We start from the raw sequence: 21,936 nt of genomic DNA on the forward strand, positions 1-21,936 counted from the left end.
TCTGTGCTTTGACTACCTCGCACTCTCCCTCCCTGGGACTCATGCAGGGGCAGTCCTGGCGGAATCATTTTCACTGTTTTCTTTGCTTCTATGTGTTTGCCTCCCCTCTCGATCTCGGCTTCCTTTGTTTTACCGCTCAACCTGTTTTTCTCTTTACACCGTCTCATATTTCCAACTCTCCTCCTCCCTCCTTCTTCTTCTTCTTTCTTTTTGAGTTACATTACAGCTTTTGAATTCAGATGAGTCAATTATGATAATCTTTCAATGGATGTCAAGCCTGTGCCGGTGGCTACACACACTGACATGAACTCTGCTAATGTTGGCAGGCAGTCAGTATTAATGTGATCAGTCCACAAAAATTTACAGTGGATCAAAGAGGACGAGAATGTTTTGACAGTTAAATTGCCCTTGCAGCCTTACTGTATGTAAGTGTTGACTGTTATTATTGACAGTCTATGGTTGAAACACTGACACAAAACCAACAAAGCAGATCATAATATTGAAGGAATGTCATGTCTTTGCTTTTCACAACATGACTGGTGGTGTGCAGCCTCAAACGTGCATGCTGGCGGTGTAGGTTCGTCCATGTTGTTACCATTTGGAAACACTTAAGGTACTAACCTGCTCATTTATTCTCTAACTCTCGAAAAATCTTCACGAGAAGCTCTTTTGTTAAAGTGCCCTGCACCCTTCCTGTCCTTTTCAGATCACTTCTCTCAAGGTATAAAAGAGATAAAGCCAATAATGTGCAGTCTTGAATGCTGAAGCTTGTGAAACATTAAGCAGACATTATTTTTGAAATGTTTTGACGAATATCGGATAACCCGACATGGATTCAAAAATATATATATTTGTTTTTAGTGGAAGAATGTAATCATTTTGGCGTTCCCATGAGTTTTTAAAATAGCTCCACCAGCAGATTAAAATTTTCACGTATTGCTTAGATATCAGTGAAACACATCCTCCAGATAAACCGATTTCCATGGTTACCAGATGATGTATCCTGATGACTTAAGTGATCTACAGATCCTAAGAGAGTAAAATCTGAGGCTTGTACTACCAGGCAGGACTTTATCGATGTTACTTCGGGTTCAGATTCAGTTTTTCAGTAGCCTATATGCTAACACGTTACTGAGGTACTTAGTTACTTAGTAACACGTTACTGTACTGTAACTCCACTACTTTTTGCGGTAATTACCGGTAGTAATGAATTACTTACTGTCCAGTTTGTCCAAGTCTGGAACAATTTCTGAAATGTAAAAGGATGTGTTACTCGTTACTTAATGTGAAACAGCCGACAACATTAAGGTGTATTGACATTGATTCAGCGGGTGAGGTTATGCTTACGTAAGGCAGTTTGGATAGATTGAGTCCAGAGGTCCATATGTGTGCTTATCCAGGTCAAATCCAAAAATGTACAGGAGTTAAACAAAGGCTGGGGTCAAAGGAGAACAAGTTTGAGTAAAACATTTAAAATAGGGCAAGAGATTGAAGAAAAAAAAGCTAAACTGAATAGGGACACAGAGTCAACGGTCTGTGGTGTGTTGGAGTTGAGGCCTTTTATTTGAAGCAAGCAGAGTTGAATGGAGATGGTTAGCAGCTGCAGCACAATCCCTGCACACCTGATCCCACTCCTGCAATCAAGCGTGCACACACACACACACACACACACACACACACACACACACACACACACACACACACACACACACACACACACACACACACACACACACACACACACACACACACACACACACACAAAGACAGAGAGAGAGAGAGGGAGAGAGAGAGAGAGAGAGGGAGCTTAAGGTCTAGGATGAGGCCGAGGGCATGACAATATAAACAAATAGAATAATCTTACAGAGTTTCAACAGAAAGAGAGACAAGCTAAGGAACAAAAGGAACAACTTAAACATGTGCTCCAGTTTGATCTGCCTTCCCGAAGGTTTTCATTACCTTCTATGTTTGTTTTGACTCTTTGTTAAGTTCAGGGAAAATCCTGTCAAACTCTTGTGGTTCACGAGTAATCTCCTCCTTCCTTCTCATTCATTTTAAATCCCTTGCTACTGGTCTTTCATTCCCTAAATCTCACTAACTCTGAAGTTCTTTATCATAGTCCCTCTCCGTCTACTTTATCTTCCCTGTTCCACATTTCTATAGGCTGCCTATATGCCCGCTCTTTGTTTCTGTCCCCTATAGTCCTGTGGAAGAAGATTTAAAAGCAGATCCCTCTTGAAGGGAGCTCAGTCGTTTATTTGACGTTGCTGTGGAGAGATGAGTGGCTCTCTTCAAATGTTAGTTGTTGGATTAGACCCTCGCTGACTGTAGCTCAGCTAATGTCTTGATTTAGCGAATCATCCCTGAAAACTGTTTTTCTCTCAAATATTTCTCCCAAGCAAAGCATCAGATACTACTGTCAGATTCTCAACCCGAGGCTTTGAGAAGGGAGAAACCAGAGATGATGGTGTAAGTTAAAGAGAAGAGGAAAAGTTGGAGTAATAAGTAGCTTTTGCCCCCAGAGTCGCTGATATGTGGAATGGGAATCTCAGTTGGCTTGGCAAAGTGTACAGAACAATATTTAGTAAAACTGCGATCCATCATGGAGTACTGATGATCGATGCTTCCATGGACCTGCTAAAGTGCTTTCTACTGTAGCAAGCTTCTTTCTGTGACTGACTAAATCAAGGAGGCAAAAATAAACGAGATTATCAAACATAACTACAGTTATATAAATTCTCGATTACTGCTGGAGGGAGAGATTTATCATTTGATATGATCCATCTCGTGCATGCCAAATAAGAGTATCTTATTTCACAATAGTGATATGTGACCTGGGAGGACTGAGGTTCTTTAAATATGTCTGTCCCTGCTCTATCTGGATGACGATTAATAGTATAGTCACAAGGAAACCCATCTCACAGGCCTGAGGGTGTCTTGAATACAGCTGATGTTTCTGCATAAGGGGCATTAACATTAACCCTGTAGAAACAAGCAAAGGTGGGTGCTTTGGCCTATTGGTAGCACAGGGCTGCCCTGAGACTCTCTCCTAACGCTGACGGAAAAAAACGCAGATCCTTTAACCTGTATGCAAATGTAATTACCTGGTTACCTTGTCAATCATAGCAGACAAACAGACTACAAAATGCATTTCCTGTATGTGAGACCTTAGGGCTCTCACAGGGCAGAGCAGTTCTGTTAAGTTAGTGTTGTCTTGCAGGCTGAAGGGTCATACGCTGCCTGGTGCCTGTAGCTCAGTGGTCGAGTCGGTCGTCCCTCAACCAGAAGGTCGGGGGTCAATCCCCAGCTCCTGCAGTCATTCAGTAGAGTCCTTGGAAAGACACTGAATCACACTGCTACACGTGTAAATGTATATGAATGTGTATGAATGAGAATTCTGATGGGCACACCGCCGTCAGTTTGAATGGGTCCTTGTGTTTAAAAAAAATGCCTGAGTAGTCTTGCTATCAAAGCACTTTGTAATCTATTTACCATTCACCAATTACCCTGCAAACCTGGCACTGTCAGGGCCCCTGCTGCCTAGCGGTGAAGGGAGTTATGAAAGCAAGGCACACATGTGAACTTGACAAATCCAGACAGAGAACAGCAGGCTGCCAAAGAGTTGGAGTTTCCTAAAACTCAAATCAAATAAACTCCCTAAGTGTCCAGAGAAAACACTTACTGGGGAGCAGCATCTCACTCATAAACTGAAGCACAAGTTACACGCTTTGTTCGGCTAGAGTACTTCCCAGAGAAAGAAAGGAATATAAGACCCTCCTGATCTAGACAATGCACAAAACTTAAGTTTCCAAAAGTCAAATCAAGTGCACTTTCTTAGCAAACCAAAACACATAATTACCTGTATGAGGAAATGACTCACCAGCGAGCATGAAGTGGAAACATTCAATGATACGAGGGAGTGAGAGTCCTGAGAAAACACCAGCCTGGCAGCTCTTTTCAGACTGTAGCTGTGAGTGTTTTATTTTGGCCTCGACTGACAAACTCGTAGCTCCAACCATGATTGAAAGGCTCCTAGCAAAAAAGATGTACAGGAGTGATGTTGGATTTCATGCAGCCCAGGTCATTTTTGAATTTGTTGACATAAATTATTAGCTGCACTTGCACCAGATGGTTCATATCTATTTCTCAGGCAGAACCTCATGAGGTCAGGAAGAATTAAATATAATGTGCATAAGCACAGTATTGAAGAAAAAGAGCCAAATACTTTCTCTATTGAATAGGGTGAATTGAGCAATACATTTCATACTTATTTGTGTCAAAGGTGAATTCTGATGGTTTTACAACTTTTTATTTGACTCCCATGTGTATTTGACACTGCCGAGAATTAGAGCTGTTTCATTTTCTTGGTGAGGAGGATTCTCAGGTTTCAAACTACACTTTGTGTTGTTCAAAACTCTTGAAAGAAAAAGCATTAGGATCATCTGGATTCAGTTTCAGACAACTTTATTTATCCCAGAAGGGCAATTCAGTTTCACAGCCTACCGAGTCATTGAAAGAAGCAAAGACAACATAAAGAAAACAAACACAGTCACAGCAGCATTCAGTTATATTCACATGTCAGTGACAACAATTCAACAGACAAACAGGTCGCCAAATAAGAAGCCAGAGATAGCAATCTAGAATTTCATAAATACCTTTCAGTGGTGGTCTTGATTTAAAATCCGGAGTCTGCCCCGAGAACAAATGCTTTCGATTCTGAGACGAGACCTTCACAAAGTCGGTCTTGAGACCGATTTCAATGTGCAAAACTAGATTTTAATATCAAACATTACACATTCAGTTTAAAGCAGCTGTGAGGATATTTACATTTTTGTGGATTTTGGTGCCCCCTGTGGACAAAGTGTGTAGTATAAAGTCCCAATCCGAGCTCTGGTAATTTTTTTTAAAAGGCTGTAACTGGTTGATCCTATCCAATTTTTTTGAAAACCTGGACAAAAGTTAGCACGAATACCTGACCCTGGATAGAATAGTATCATCTTCCCCAGATTAAACCTTTGTGGGCCCAGAATTCACAGTTATACATGTCTTCAGATGTTCTTTATCACAGGGCTTTTCTTCTTTATTTTTTTTCTTCATGGTAACTTATGTCCATTTTCTTCCCTCTACTTTCTCTGAGTAATCAAGCCCAGCTGTGTTGATTTGTCAGCCATGATGGGAACATATGGGAGAAGCACCTGTGAGTCCTCCTCCCTCTTACTGTACCAGCTCTTGTCACGTACTTCTGTTTCTTCCTCACTTATTTCTTCTCAGAGCCAAGATTCCATCACCTGGTGGGCTATAAAATACGATGTCATGTTTCCATATGCTCAAGTTTCTTACTTTCCAAGGGAAAAGACATTGTTTAAAAGACTGGTGTTGTATTTATTTCACAAAGTTGCATGTGAAGGAAAAAAGAACATTATTTTGTATTGTAACAACACCAACTAGGGAAGACTGCCTTTAGTGATGACTGTAATTACAGCAACTGTTGCTCAAACTGGACCTGCGCTCTTCACCATCATAGGATCAATTTTTTTTAACACAGAAGGTAGCATTAGGCTTCTACATATGAGACAAATATAAGTACTTCCACTTAAATTTAGACTATGTTATGTATTATTAACCGTTGGAAAGCCTGTTTATTTCCCTTTTAAATGGTGCCACATTTGTAAGGAATATTGGTTGTGGGACAAGCAGCAGAGCTGAGTATGTGGGTTGTGCCCATGGAAATCTTGCAAAATTTCCTTACTGTTTGTGCAATAGATACAGCATTGGAGCCGGAGCCCCTTTAATCCCGATCTAGGCTGCTCAGTGGAGCATGAATCCGACTTATACTATAAAAGTATCCGGCACATCCGCATTACTGGGCCCTTAGAGCATGCTTACCTGGAGTCTCAGTCCCGTGGCTCTGATCTACATTCATTATTTCTACAAAAATATTTCTGAATTTGTTTTTAATTAGATTAAATTAAATTAAATCAAAAAGTTTTAGGACCTAATGATCTTCAAAGGGTTATTTTACAGGGGTTCGTATTGGAAAGTTGGTGTACCTCAACAAATATATCCACTGATTTATGGACGTTTCTTTCCCAATTTAAGCTCATGGAAAAAAGTATTTTTGGGCCCAATGGCATCATTGTTGTTTTGATGTTGATGTCCCTGGACTCTGTTACAGTGAGACTTTGTTTTGCCTTTTTTTCTGTTCAAGAGGGAGAAATCAATGGACACAATCTTGTGCTGTCTTTATTTTATTTTTTTCCACAACTATCTCTGAACAGAAATCACAGCCAAGTTCCTCTAGATATCTGCACTGCCTGCTACAACAGGTTTCCCAAAGCTTGATATTACTCATGCTCAAGGTATTTTTTTTAAAGAATAAGGAGTTTCTTTTCAGCACAGTCTCTTTTGTGTCTCCTTCTCAATTTGATTTGCTACAATTCCACAAAAGCTTCTTCTAGTGTTCACAGTTTGGTGCACACTGATGTTTCTAAAGGTCTTGCAACATTTCAATGAGCAATCTGTGCTAAAAATGTCTCCTGACTCAGCTTTATGTTAGACAAACATGTCAAATCTACATCCACCATAGTCGATCCTGCAGCAAAGCTGTAGAGAAGCTCTATTGTTTTATGGTCAAAATGTAGGAAATCTGAAGACAGAGAAAAATATCTGACAACCTCTGCAGACATCTGGAATACAAAGTGTTTTGGCGAGTGATTGCATTGAAACTGATGTAAAGTTTTCACAGCTCATCAATCTGTAAATACATGAATCTCTGTGTTGTAATGATACAGTAACATCCTTTTTATTACCTGCATCCATTTATAATATACAGCTAGGATGTCCCGTATTGTTATGTATACCATCTTAGCAGCTGATAATATCATGGATTAGCTTATCTAGCCTTTTGTTTTGTATGTATTCATTTCCCCTGGCCTTGCACCTTGATTTTTTAATTCCAGAAAATTATATAAAATACAAACTAAACTTTTAGCCACATCACTAGATTTTAGATTTGTGTAAATTAGTGCTGTAAGCTAAATGCTTTTGAGGCGGTTATCCTTAACCAAATGGCAACATAGATCAAATTGACAGGGCCTGGACCTAACATCAACATGCTAACGTTTGCTGTGTTTCTACAGATGACAACACAACAGCACCAGAAGTGTTGAAGAGTTGGGGCATCTAACAGGCTCTGGAACTTTTGATATTGCTTTGAATGTCCTCAGACAATTTAATCAGCCATTATCATTTGTTATCAATAATATAAAATTACACAGGACCTGTGACATGAGATCAACCAGTAATATACAGTATACATATTTAACGGGAATATGGATCATAATTTAAGACCAGTTGCAGCAGCACGACTGGTCTTCAACCTACCCAAAAGAGGAAATACCTTACCTAAACTCAAAAACTAATGTCTACATTCTCTCTCGCCCTCTACGCTCTGCCATTGAGAGGCTTCAGATCCAACCTTTACAACAGAGCCCTTAGATTCTAACTAGACTATTCTCCTTTGTCGCCCCCTGGTGCTGGAACGAACTTCCAAACTCCATTCAATCTGCAGAGTCCCTTTGCACCTTTAAGAAAAAGCTAAAGAGCCAGCTTTTTATGAACACCTACACACTTCAAAATATTTCTGATGATTATTATGATATTTAGGATGGTTTAGTTGCAAATGAGAACTCTAAAGAACATCTTCATTTGCACTTACTGCTGTTGTTTGTCTCCTTTCTAGGTCCTTGCTTGTGCTGTTGTACTCTCTGCTGTTCATCGCTTCAGTGTATACTAAGTGAATTGTAGAATTGCAGACATCCAAGAAAGGAGACACTTTATGGTGTCATACAGATACATTTCAAATGTACACCAATAGTCATGCTGGTAAAGCAAAGTTACAAGTTACATCACTCAACTTCCAGGCGGAAATCATTCATCTTCCAAGAACAGCAGCAAAACTCAGCTGAGCTGGGATCAGCACTCTACTCTAGAGTTGCTTTCATTTGTGGCTGCAAGCTCTGTAAGATTTTTAAGTTTAAAATGAAGACTCACATTCATGATTGAAGTAATACTAAAATGCTTGAAATATTGTGTGTGTGTGTGTGTGTGTGTGTGTGTGTGTGTGTGTGTGTGTGTGTGTGTGTGTCGGGGGGGGGGGGGGGGGGGGGGGTAGTCCTATGTCTGTGTATTTCTGTGCCCATAGGGCCCAGACATCAGTTTACGTTGTAACCACTTTCAGATGTGTGTCATTAATAAAACCTCACATTGTATATTTTATATATCTCCATGGCAATGAAATACAGGAATGGGTAAGTGTGGGCACTTGTCTGTGTCAATGCGTGTGTGTATGTGCGTGTATGTGCGTGTATGTGCGTGCGTGCGTGTGTGTGAGTGATCGTGTGAAAGGGAGTGAGTGTGTTCCAACAAACAGGCATAGACAGATGCGTGGGCCCTGGGGCCAAAACAAGCCAGCTATGAATAAGAATGAGGACCTGGTGCATGTGCACGCACACACACACATGCACAGACTGGTCTTCTAGTCTCATAGGTATGCAGATGCTGAAGTTGACAGGACTCTTGAGTGCTTTTCATCAGGTACGCTTAACTATTATTAAAGTGAAAAAATGCAGAGATGATGTCTCTGAAAGTCAGCGAGATCAACAATATGTAAGGATGTCATGTATCTGACAACAAATGTTTTGATGCACAATTGAGGCCATGGAAGATTCAACACAAAGACAAGTGATATAAAAAATATTTGTCAGCTTATGAGTTGGGCACAGCTTTGCCCATGTGCATCACACTTGAAAATGCAAATGCCAAGATTTTCTTGCTCTTTCCTTTATATAAGTAATAAAAAAAGAAATAACATTGTTCCGCTGGCAGTAGATCAGTCTGTAGGGACTTCGGTTGGGAACCAGAGGGCCGCCGGTTCAAGTCCCGGTGCAGACCAAATATGGAAGTTGGTCTGGTAGCTGGAGAGGTGCCAGATTGCTTCCTGAGCACTGCCGAGGTGCCCTTGAACAAGGCACCAAAAACCCTACCCACCACCAGCTCAGGAGCGCCTGCTGGGGGTGGCACCCTGACATCTCTCCATTAGTGCATGTCCATAGGACCCTGTTTGTGCATGTGTGTATATTTCAACCTATGTGTATGTTGCATGACTTACAGAGTGTAAGAAGCGAATTTCCCCTTGTGGGATCAATAAAAGTAAATCTTAATCTTAGAATGCATCACCAGCTACTGATGTAGGAAAAATTACTTAACTCAAGGGAAACTATTTTTTTTCTTTTTTTTAGAGCTGTCCAAATTTTCTTGTGTTCATTTCTGAAATATGAGATTAAAATAATGGAGATACAGAAGACAGAGGAAAGGTACGCTTGGTTTTGGCATACGCTGTGGGAAATATAATGGAGCAGGTGCACCATGTATGCAAAAATATATATTGTGCATAAAAAGGGGGATTCCGAGTTCAAATCCACACACACACACACACACACACACACACACACACACACACACAGACACACACAGACACACACACAGACACACACACACACACACACACACACACACACACACACACACACACACACACACACGCACACACACACAGACACACACACACACACACAGACACACACACACACACACACACAGACACACACACACACACACACACACACACACACACACAGACACACACACACACAGACACAGCCCAAACATGAACACAATCCATTCCTAAGGCTCACCTGTTGATCCAACTGTAACCTGTAACATCAGGAATACATAATAAACCATTCAATCCAGGTAACTCTCTCGTTTAGCTGCAGGCAGAGAAACATTGAAAGGGGTGTGAGAGCTTGAGAGAGGAAGAGAGGACGCAAATAAGCAGGAGGAAAAAAGGTCAAATGTACGTCCAAACATTCCAACGCAAAAGAGCCGACAAGCCAACACACATACTGTCAGTGAGGGTAAGGCAGTGTTGCTTTGTAAGAGATTGTTAGTGTCAGCTTCTCCGTCACACTTTTTAAAACACATGTATCCACCTATCATCTCATGTTGTCAATGTCAAATAGACCTTTTGGATACTAAGTCAACGAACTCTGTGCACTTAGTAAGGATTTCATGTGGCAGTCTTGAGAGTTTCTAGAAATTTTAAGGACAGAGTCTGCACCCATTGCCCTCCGAGATGGAAACAGATCCTGCACTTTTTAACCACCTGTCCACTGTGCCAGGACATCATCATTCTTTAATTATACTTCATGTTGTGTTTTATTTTGACTTTAGCTTTAGCAATGTAAACTTATGATTTCCATGCTAAAGCCTTTGCATTTAATTTAAGTTATTTGAGAGAGAGAGGGAGAGAGAGAGAGGGAGAGAGAGGGAGCATTGCTAGCAACATGCAGCTTATTTGTTATAATAAAAACCAAAGGTCCAGATTCAACACATGATATCCTTTATTAATTCCTGAGGGGAAATTCGGATTTTACACTCTGTGATTTATAGGGACATGTTTCTCACACACATAAGCCCGAATCACACACATGCACAAACAGGACCTGTGGACATGCATTGGTGGAGACATGTCAGAGTGGGGCTGCTACAAGCTGCTAAGCAGAGAGCGCACCAGAGCAGTTGGGGGTTCAGTGCCTTGCTCAAGGGCATCTCTGCAGTGCTCGGGAAGTACCCTGGAACCTCTCCAGCTACCAGACCAACTTCCATATTATGGTCCGCCCCGGGACTTGAACCGGCGACCCTCCTGTTCCCAACCCAGGTCCCTACGGACTGAGGTACTGCCGCCCCTAGACACTCTTTTATTACCATGCATGTGCATTTTTGTAGGCCTATATAAAAACTACACCTGCATAGTTTAACCCAGCATTGTCTGATTTCTGTTATAAATCCTGTACTTGCAGTTTTAAGTGTCCGTGAAGTCTGGTGTTACTAACTCCATTATCTGGCAAATCTCCATCAGCTTCTTGTCCAGATGTTTTTCAATGAACAGGTTTTCAAACACAGTTCCAAAAAGTATCACTCTTAAGCTCTGCTTTGAATTCATATTCAAGTTATTCATGAGTTAGCCTGCAGAGACGTGCTGCTACCTGATACTAAACTAGTTGCTGTTAACATCAACAGATTAACAAAAAAATAAATCATTTGAATGCACCTTAAAGGTAAACCTGATCCCCATTCAAATTCATGAATGGACTGATAACAATTTTCAAAGTGTAGTGTTTCCTCTGATGTCTCTTATAGATTAAAGGGAGCATTTTTTTAAAGACATGTGCATATGAAAATATTAGGCCTATAAATCCAAGTGCCTGATAACAACTTTTGAAATTAAACGTGTCTATTCTGTAGCTTTTGATTCAGTAGATTTGACTTGACCCTGAAGATGTCTTAAAAAGCCAAGCCGAAAAAAAAAGTTTACCCTTTTGTGAATAAGAGTAATCATAGTCAGGCGGCTGCGGCCTCTTCCATCAGTGTGTGAATGGTTAGGTATGACCTACTTTAAGTAGTCAGAAGACTAGAAAATAACTTCAAGAACTTCAACTAGAAAAAGTCCAGTTACCATATACCAAGTCCATATCAGCCTTTTTGAATAGCCTGGCTAATTAAGAATACTTTGAATACATTAAATAAATTGTCTCAATAATAGGCATTGGCTTCACAATATTTTTTACGATACTATTTGCCTACAGCATGTGATTTAATTCCTAAGCCATTATAGCTTATTGTTTTGTGTATTTATTTGATTTGAGGGGTCGAATAAGAGGTTAAGCTTTACAGTAGACGTTTACCCGCTGTAGGCCTCGATGAATGTCAGAGCAAGTGTAAGACCGTAACACCAGGAAGGTTGTAGGAGTAACCAGGGGATCAAAATCAATCTATGAATGAATTGCAGTTATTCGTTCTTTTACAAATGTGCGTTTGCCTTCGGATCAGTGATGACGTGGGAAAACAGCCTTTCAGTGGTGGTATCACTGGTCTTGATTTAAAATATGGAGTCCGCCCAGTCTGAGACCGAGACAAGGCCGAGGAAAAATCTGTCGATTCTGAGACGAGACTGTAACCCTTAAAAAATTGGTCGAGACCAAGACCAATTTCGAGTACTACTATACTAATTTGAGTATTGAATTTATCCTCTTGCTACTGTCATTTAAAAAAAATAAAATGCACACGTGTCATACAATTAATGTTTTTTTATTTATAAAAAGCAGACAACAATATCAAAAAATACATAAAAACTGTCTGAAAGAGGAGGGGAGTGGCGATTGGTCGATGAAACTTTTACAGTGTGATGTTCATCTGTAATGAGCCGGTGTGAATACAGTCGCTCTCCTTCATCTTATCCCTGAATCAACTACCCGCTTCAGTCAAACCAAATATTTAGTTACCAAACTACCAACCTCGTCCCTTTCAACCCACTTCTCTACAGAATGAACACACTTAACGTCCTCATATTTATATGCATTTATACAATGAGTGAAGAAAACAGAAGAAAGACGATGGAATGAAAGCACAGACAAAGGATTCAGGTTTGGTTCAGCTCAGGTCTTAAGGCTTTTTTTTTTTTAACCAACGCTCACTTGTAGAAATCCATATCGACATCTTCAACAATATAAAAGAGATAAAAGTATTGAAGTAAAATGGCAGTTGGAATAATTTTGTCTCAAGCTGTTCAAGCATGATTGTTTCACATTTGAACTGGGTATTTTGTAACTCATGGATACTGGCAGGCACATGAATGTACTACATGTACTACCCCGAGATAACTGAAACCTCAGGCATTGTTTACATTGTTACAGATAACTATTTTATTTCAAAAGTAATGTTCATTACTAGGATAACATGAACATTAAAACAAGTGGAAAAGATATAAAGAGAAAATATGCTCTTATGAAGATGTTGACTTTTGAGTCTTCATAAGCACATACAGAGGAGAGGTTTGTTATGAGTCCTGATATGTGTCCATGCTGCTTGTAAATTCAAAACAAGAGAGAACAAGCTGCGATATTAAAGGTCACATATTATGCAAAATGCACTTTACCATGTTTTTCTAACACTTATATGTGTCCACAGTCTGTCTACAAACCCCGTAATTATGAGAAGAGTCTATCCTCTCCATCGCTGGCCCGCTCCACTTAAAAAAAAACATGTGCTCAAACAGGCCATTTGGAGATTTTACCACAAAGGGAAGTAAGCCCTCCCCCAGGTGGCTGACACTCCCACAGCTAGGTGTTTGTTCTGCACTCTGAGTCTGCCTTCTCATCGTTTACAGTAGAGTATGGTGCAAGAAAGCCAGTCACCCAAGCCCTTAAAGAGGGGGCGTGGTCAGACACAGATATTTTCATTTAAAGCTACAGACACAGAAACAGCCTGTTCTGAGCAGGGCTGAAATAGAGGGGTGTACAGGCATGATCAAATACAGGATCAGAGTGGATTTATAACAAGAAGCTTTACAGACATGTTTTTGGGGAGCTCTGAGATGTATTTCAACTGGTTGAAAGGGAGAATAATATGTGACCTTTAATACGTAAATGTACAGTATATCATTTTATATAACAGCTAAGGTTCAGTTTGAGACCCTTGCCTGTTAGAACATTTGACATATGACCCAAACATCAAATAGAAATGACAGATACTTGTGTTGTGAAACTAAAAGTAAAGTATTTACAGGGCTCTGGTGCAAAGGTCAGGGTTGTTCCGGTGAACTATGTCCGTGAAACAAACACAACGTCAGGATGTTGAGTGGCTGATTGAGGACTCTCAGGATGAGCACCTTCTCACTGTTACTGTCGAGGTAAAGAGTTTTTTTTCTCGGTCCTTCCACAAAAGTTTTGCTTAAATCTGCAGAAGTGACGTGAAGTTTCATTCTCGTGGGTCAAATTTCTACGTCACTCTCTTTGTCGTTGTCATGGTCACCATCGTAAAACTCGTTGGCTGCCTCTGGCCTGAAGAAAAAATAAAGTACACGATGAGTTTGGAGATCACTGACAATTCAGAAGTCACATTTTAGCTTCTGTCTGGTGTGTCCACGCTTTCCTGACCTGGTGTAGTTCTCCTCTGCTCCCCTCTCATCGGGGTCCGGCTCGTCGTTGCGTTCATAGCTCAGCATGTCAGAGGGAACATCATGGATCTGGACGCTCGGTGCGTGGTTCAACATCTTCAAGTTCTCAAACACAGTCTGGCGAATCTGCTCCAGGTACTGCACCAACGTGTCCAGAGTTTCAACAACAACAACAAATGGTAAATGGACTTGAGCTTGTACAGCAGTTTTCTAGTTTTACTGAGTACTCAAAGTGCTTTTACACTTACACATTCACACACTGATGGTAGAAGCTGCTATGTAAAGTGACCATCAGAAGTAACTCATCCAATTCCTACACATTCAGAAACTTGGGGTTAAGTGTCTTGCCCGAGGACACATCAGACATGTAGCTGCAGGAGCTGGGGATCGAACCCCCCGACCTTCCTGTATAGAGATGAACCACTCAAGCAACTGAGCCACAGCCGCCCAACAAGGGACTTGTGCTTTTTCAATTTGAACTTTTTGCCCCAAAAAGAAATACCTCAGCACTGTGAAGCAGGAATAAGTCTGTTATAACCATTGCTAAATCCTGAGGACTCTCTAGAGGGTACGTAAACTTCTCTACTATAATGCTGTCAATATGAGAGTGTGTGTTGATGTTTTTACCTGTCTGGAGTTCTGGTTTTCTATCCTGGTGCTGACATCAGGATGCAGAGTGAAATCTGGGGCAAAGTACTCAAAATACTCTGTAAATGACAGAAAGGAGGAGAGGGAGCCATTTAGAAGGAATTCACGAGTGTTTTACATCAGATTTTACGATGAAAGAAAGGCATCTAAAAAGTTAGTTTAGGGTAAAAGTCGAGACTACTTTAGGCTGATATAGCAAAGAGTGACACTGAACTAAGAAAGAAAAAAAGAACGTTTGTCAATCGTGGCTCTGATACTTCCTGTTACTGCTCACTGCACAGCAGTAATGTTAAAAAAGACCACTGAAGACTCACCGCTATAAGGCAGCTCATCACTGATGGACTCATCTAATAACAGAGACGTCTCAAATGTCCTGCAAGAAAGAAACAACAGCTTTCATTTCAATACAAACCAAAGAACTCTGACTTCCACACTGCAGGTCTGTATATCAGACTTACCAGCAGCGAGCCACATTCCTCACGGTGTATCCTCCTCCTCCCAGGACCAACAGAGGGATCTTAAAACTCTTGACAAACTCCACACACTCACTGACAGACGAAAAGAAAAAAATCGAGGCAAACAGCAATTACAACTCAAGGCCAGCAGGTGGAGCAAGTGAGCACTTTTGAATACCTGGGTTTTAGATTGGTCTTACATCCTTTTGAATTAAAAACATTACATTCAAAAATAATCAAGGAAGAGCTTCTCAAAGTGGTTAACATCAGAACAAAATCAGTCTGTAAACAAATTCAACTGCCCCGTCATCATTAGCAGAGCAAGAGGTCAACCTTGCTTTGGGATATTATTCCCTGGTCAAAAGGCAACACTCGACTTTACCCAGTAAACAGTAAGAAAAAACAAAAGAGGTCTGTCTCACCCATGTCCCCGTATACTGAGGTTGAAGCAGCCCAGTCTGTCACAGCCCAGGGAGTCTGCTCCGCACTGATGGGAGAACATTAACAAATCGTTTCATGTGTAAATACAGAATCATGATCTGATAGTTAACTGCATCTGGTCCTGATCACAGTAAAACACAAACACGTGTTGATTTCTAACACACACAGACCGAGTAATCCATCATCTAATGAGAAGTGTTACAGAGATGAGATATAAGAGATGAACAATCACACACTGACCTGAAGAACGATGCATGTAGGCTGGTAGAAATCCACCACCTGTTTAATAACCGGCTGGAACAGCTGCCTGTAGCCTGAAACACACACAGAAACACACACACACACACACGTTCTTATATCACATGTAGAGTGGACCAGCTGGGGCTCAGAGGTGAAGAAGATGGTCTGCAACTAATGAGAGGATCTGACGTTTGGTCTCCTGGTACTGCTAAAGGCATATCCATCAAGTGTGTGTGTGTATGTGTGTGTGTGTGTATGAATTATTTAAGTAACAACCTGATGGGTTGGCAGCCTGCACCAGCAGCGTATAAATGTGTGTGATAGGGTGACTGATGTAGTACTTCAGAAAATGAAAGAGGTGCAATTAAAGTGCATTCTATTTACGATGTCTGCACATATACATACCTACAAATGTTGGTAGTCACATTGATAAATGAGAAATGGACTGCACTTATTAAGGGATTTTCCAGACGACATGTCACTTTCACCCTTTCACACACATTCATACATTTATTGCAGAGAGGCTACTATGCAAAGTGCCAACCTGGAGCGATTTGTGGTTCAATGCCTATCAATCCCAAGGACACTTAGACAACATTTAGACAGCAGGAGTTGCATAGCCAACCTTCCAGTAAGAAAACTCGCTCTTCCACTCAGAACAAACCTATCCTTGACATTCAACATAATAATGCAGATCTGAAAATCTACAGAACTTTGTGCACTCACTCTGGTCATCGATTCCATCTCTGAGAGGAACGTTGAGGCAGTAGTACCGTCCACTCTCAGCTCCAACCTCATACATGTCACCTGCAGAAAGCAAATGCACACATACACACCGTTATGCCCATGAGACAACTACAGAGCGTTTGCACTAACTGCTAGATTCCACCAGATGCGTGTTTGAACCGTCTCCGCTACGCTCCGTCACAGCAGCAGAGCTGATAGGTATTTACTTTCATCCCAGCTCTGGCAGTCCAGAGTCCTCTGCGGCAGGGCGCATCAATTTACCACAGAGCAGGTCGAGCGGGACAGGAAGTCACACACAGAAACAACATTGACACATCCGGTTTATTTTCAGAATAAACGGAAGAGAGAGCACGGAGCTGTGACGGAACGGAGCTGAAACACGATGCACATGTATCTGGTGGAAGTTCTGGGTCACACAGTGCTGAGTGCTGAAACGCCTCATATTTAACATTTGACTTTGAAACACTGTTAAACATCTCAGTGATGTGTAGAGTGTGGCACAAGTGTCTTAACGTGTAGCTTTTTAAAAAAAAATTTGATTCATCCATGTGGTTGCTTAAACTTTGGAGTTTTTCTCATTTAATGAAAAATAAATACTCAAAATATATTCTATTCATTTGCATAGCAGTGCAGGCCTCATTTGATAAAGTCAATAATCAAACAAAATTTTTATGTGATTGTCTTTCTTTTAGGACAAAGTGTTACTGCTAGCTCCAGATGAAACACTTCTCCACAATCTGCTCATGAACGTTGAGGGTGTAGTGTAAACAAAAAGAGATTCTATGCGATCAGAAAATATGTACGAGACCTGTTCCTGGAAAAAAGTAGTTTCCATATTTGTGAAAGGACACGGTCATGACCCTGTCAGTCAGGTAAAAGGCTTCCTGGACGCCGTCGCCATGGTGAATGTCGATGTCGATGTAGAGAACTCTGGGGTGGTATCTGTAACATAAACAGGTGTAAGGAGAGAAACTGACACGACAAACGTTATGTGAAGGTTGTGAAGAAGAGTTCTCTTACTTGAGCAGCTCCAGTATACTGATGACGATATCGTTGACGTAACAGAACCCAGATGCCTGAAACACACAGAATAAAAAAACACCTCAACCCTTTAGTACTTGAAGCATAATTGAAGGAGTTTAGCAGAAAATATTGACACAGAGGACTTTGCTCTGACCTCAAATTTCTTGGCATGATGCAAACCACCAGCCCAGTTAATGGCAATGTCACAGATCTGAAAAACAAATGAAATCACAGAATCAAACTTTAGTCCCACCAGGTCTGCCCATAGCGCTGAAAACATGCTGCTTTGTATGAATGATTTACTACACATACAAGATGCAGATCAGATGCTTACACTGTGTGTGTGTGTATGTGTGTGTGTGTGTGTGTGTGTGTGTGTGTGTGTGTGTGTGTGTGTGTGTTACCTTGTGGTTGAGCTGTGTAGCTCCCTGCAAGGATGCTCCTGTGTATCTTGAGCAGAATTCAAAAAGTCCTGGAAACACAGGACTGAAACAAAAAACATAACATTTAATTATGACTCAGTTAGTCCTCTAAAAACAGTCAAAGTTATTTTGAGAATTAAGGGGGGGGGGGTGTTGTATCATATGTATAAATTGGCTTCATGTTTTCTAAAACAAAAAAATAATAGAGTAATGCTCACCAGTCGTCTCCCACATTGAAGGTGTTGAGGCTCTTGGTGAAGCCCTGCATGTTGTTGGGGCTCACCTTCTGGAGGAAGTCGATGTAGTCTTCAGAGTGGAACCGACACATGTCGTGCTGAGATGCTTTGTATGGCTTGAACACCTTATAGAGGAAACAAGATCAAATACAATGTGATAGCGTAAGAAAGTCTTATTTTGAAGGGTGTGAATCTGTAACGACAGTTTTGCTGTACTGCTCACCATCATTTTCTTGTAGAGTCCGTAGTGCAGCACCAGACTGTGAGTCAGAGACAATCGATGAGGCTTCATTGGGTGGCCAGCGCCTGGCAGAGACAGAAAGTTTCCACATATATCCCATGAATTCAATCAAAGAGTATTAGACAGTCTTCAGTGATTGCCAATGTGGTGAGATCTGATCTCAGATTCGCAACAACACCGAGTGGATAAATAAATGACAACATCATTCACACAATAATAGTTACATTACATGGATTTATTTGTTAACCCTACAAGAAATCATGTTGCTGAAACACCAAAACAGACAAAATAACAGTAGCAGATCAATGTTTGTGCATAGTGAGCACTGCAGTTATAATAGACTGTAAATAATAATGGCTAAAGCCTGAGTGATGTCACCCATCTGTTACTGCAGGGGGCTCCAGAGGTAAAGTGAAAAAAACAGCACAAGAAATGAATGCCAATGGGGATGTGGTCTGCATATTCTAACTAATGCTCACATGTGATGTGCTGAATATTTTTGTATCCCATTACCATCTTAATTTGAAAATCCAAAGCAGGTCGATCGACATGAATGGTATTAATGGATTTAACAGAAGAAATCACGAGTTGCATTGATGAGAAGTATGTAGCATGAGTTTTTATAGATTCAAAGTAAACATTTGACCCCATAAACCATGACATATTACTCCAAGAATTGGAAAGATGGTTTAGGAGGGGTGGTGTTGGATTGGGAAGAAAAGCTACATGGGTAACAGGCAGCAGCTTGTGCAAATGGGTGATTACATACCAACACGCCTGGACATAACTTTTGGGGTCCCACAGGGAATGGTAAATGGACTTGAGCTTGTATAGCGCTCTAGTCTTCTCTAGGACTAAAAGTCTTTTTACACCACAGGTCACACCTACACATTGACACACTGATGGCAGAGGTTTCTATTTAAAGTGTCCATCTGTGTTAACTGATCTCATTCATACACCGCTGACCAAGCAGTGGGAGCAATTTAGGGTTCAGTGACAAGGATACATATGCCATGTGGCTGCAGGAGCTGGGGATCGAACCCCCAACTTCTTGGTTGAGAGACGACAGACCCATAACTGCCCCACAGTGCTCTATATCAGGTCAGAAATGTTTTTTATACATATTGTAAAAGGTATGGTGTCTAGAAAAAAATAAAGTTTGTTTCATCCGCAGATGACACCAATGTTATTTGTTGGGGGAAATACCTGGAGCAGTTTTTGGAGGAGGTTACGTCAGAAATGATTAAATTAAAACGGTGGTTAAGCATACATAAATGATCACTCGATTTAAACACAACTAAATTGATGTTGTTTGGAAGCCGTAATATAGATAAACAAGCACAAATGATGATCGATAATGTTAATGTTGAAAGAGTGTATAAAAACACATTTCTGGGTGTGATTTTAAAAGACAAAATCTGCTGGAAACCTCAGATGAATTATGTCCGTCAGAGAGCATCTCTGTTTTAGGGAAAACAGCAACAGATACTGGACCATACATCACGGCACATTCTCTATTCTTCACTTGTACCATATCTAAATTACTGTGTGGACGTTTGGGACAACACTTACAAAAGCAACAATATTACATACTTCTAAGGATAGTACACAAGGTGGGGTATAGGGAACACTGAATGTATAGATCTGGTCAAACTTAAAAAGGCAATAATCATGTTTAAAACAAGAATAAGATTCCACATTAAAAAACAGGGAGAGGGATTATGACTTCAGAGGTGAATTAAATTTAAAAAATAAACAATATGTAAGAAGAGTCGATTTCAGGGTACGAGTTGGACAAATATAAATCAATTCAAAAGATGATATGATATTAGGTACATGGAAGAAGGAAATGTTGCTTTAGTGGAGTTCCTATTGATTTAGTAAAACAGGGTGGATATGTTGACTGTAAACACACAGGGTTTGTTAATTATTTATTTTGGGTGGCACATAAACTGGCAATACTTGTTTTGGTCAGAATAATATGTTAAGGGTAAGGGATATACATATTTAACTTTTACACAGTTACTTGTTTTATCTAAATAAAGTATTTGATTCATGATCATATCGTCGAGGTTACACAGCTTTAGTTTATCCAAAAACATTGTACTTTAGCTATCTAATAAAATGATAAGACAACCTGCATCAACGAGACTGTAACCCTGATCCTAACCTTTGACTTGTATAAGGATTAAGAGAGTGTGTGAACTACGTTTAGGACTACAGGACAAACAAGGCAGCTAGCTACAGTGACCCATTTAAATTATTACACTAAAATAAGGCTACAGATAAATGAGAAACTGATTCAGAGTATTACAAAATGAAGCGATAAACACCCATTTTAACACATAAAAACGTCGGGTGTTAATAGTAACATAAATGTGGACATGAACACTGACAAGACAGATCTGATTTAGCATGTAGCTAATAGCTCTGATCGCATCGTTTGTCTTTTTCACGCCTCAACGACACTCACCATAATGAAAGTTGCCCACATCTGGGTCGTAGAAGTATGATGTCCTATTGGTCATTTTGCACGAAGAAGGTTTTTTACTATTTTCGTAAAAACGTTGTTGAAGCTGTAAACCCACAATTTTCTTTCAATCAGCAGATAGCCGCCATGATAAACACTGCCGGCCCTACGTCATCAAAAGTGGACAGTGACGGCAGAGAGGGGCGGAGGAGGAGGAGGAACTAATGTTGGTCAGCCTAATTCAGAAAGGAATTTATTTCTGTTGATAATAGTTTTAAATTACCCTACTTATCGTTCCCTATTGTTAACAGACCCAACACAATTTTCAATAAAAACATAGTGTAGTGTTGTGCTGTGAAGACAGACATCTGTTAGGACTGTGTGAAAGCCCTGACATATGGAATCATATTTGTGCCAGAAAAATCAAACAAAACTTCTTAAATTGCAAACAAAAAACAAGACTTTGAGAGAATATAATCTCACTGAAGCAAAAAAAAAAAATACTTGCAATTAAAATATTTGTGTAATCGTGTAAATAATCGGCCTTTTTCTTTTCTCATTATCAGTCCTTTTTTTAAGTTCCCTCTTTTTCTTTCTCACTGATCAGACTCTTGCTCTGTCAGCTTTCTCGTTTGTGTTTTGCTTCTGGCACAAACCTCTCGAGTGGGTGGGCTTTTTGAGGAATGCGTCCCCATTGGCTAATGAGTTTTTGAGTGACGTTCCATGATAAGTCTGTCTGCCCGTCTGCATGATAAGTGAAACATAATATAGCCTATATACTGTATATTTTTTCTCTTCATTGAACAAATTCCTATAGGGAATTTAACATTTGCATACGAAACAGAAAACTATGCATGAAAACATACATCAGATACGGTCAGTATACATTACAAATAAAAAATATTAAGACAAAAATACCATGAAACAGAAGACTTT

General features: G+C 40.3%; 1 protein-coding gene across 1 annotated transcript; it reads right to left on the minus strand.

Annotated features, from left to right (window-relative positions):
* Positions 1–12,194: 12,194 nt before the first annotated feature.
* hdac3 (histone deacetylase 3) lies at positions 12,195–21,175 on the minus strand. Its single transcript, XM_061048759.1, has 15 exons — positions 21,004–21,175; positions 18,513–18,595; positions 18,272–18,414; positions 18,036–18,117; positions 17,786–17,842; positions 17,629–17,684; positions 17,417–17,550; positions 16,588–16,668; positions 15,862–15,935; positions 15,603–15,667; positions 15,184–15,273; positions 15,040–15,098; positions 14,705–14,784; positions 14,058–14,215; positions 12,195–13,961 (listed from the first exon to the last, which is right to left on the minus strand). The coding sequence occupies exons 1-15, from the start codon at positions 21,056–21,058 to the stop codon at positions 13,892–13,894; spliced, it is 1,287 nt and encodes a 428-aa protein (XP_060904742.1). The 5' UTR covers positions 21,059–21,175; the 3' UTR covers positions 12,195–13,891.
* Positions 21,176–21,936: the final 761 nt, after the last annotated feature.

This window comes from Labrus mixtus, chromosome 10, assembly GCF_963584025.1.
Source record: "Labrus mixtus chromosome 10, fLabMix1.1, whole genome shotgun sequence".
NCBI lineage: Eukaryota > Metazoa > Chordata > Actinopteri > Labriformes > Labridae > Labrus > Labrus mixtus.

What these genes read in the sequence shown, in the direction of transcription:
- hdac3 (XM_061048759.1), bottom strand. Translation starts at nt 21,058, where the DNA reads ATGACCAATAGGACATCATACTTCTACGACCCAGATGTGGGCAACTTT. An exon ending in GACTCTACAAGAAAATGATG is followed by an intron (nt 18,415 to 18,512) that starts GTGAGCAGTACA and finishes TTCCTCTATAAG; the next exon opens with GTGTTCAAGCCATACAAAGC. An exon ending in TTCAATGTGGGAGACGACTG is followed by an intron (nt 18,118 to 18,271) that starts GTGAGCATTACT and finishes TTTTTGTTTCAG; the next exon opens with TCCTGTGTTTCCAGGACTTT.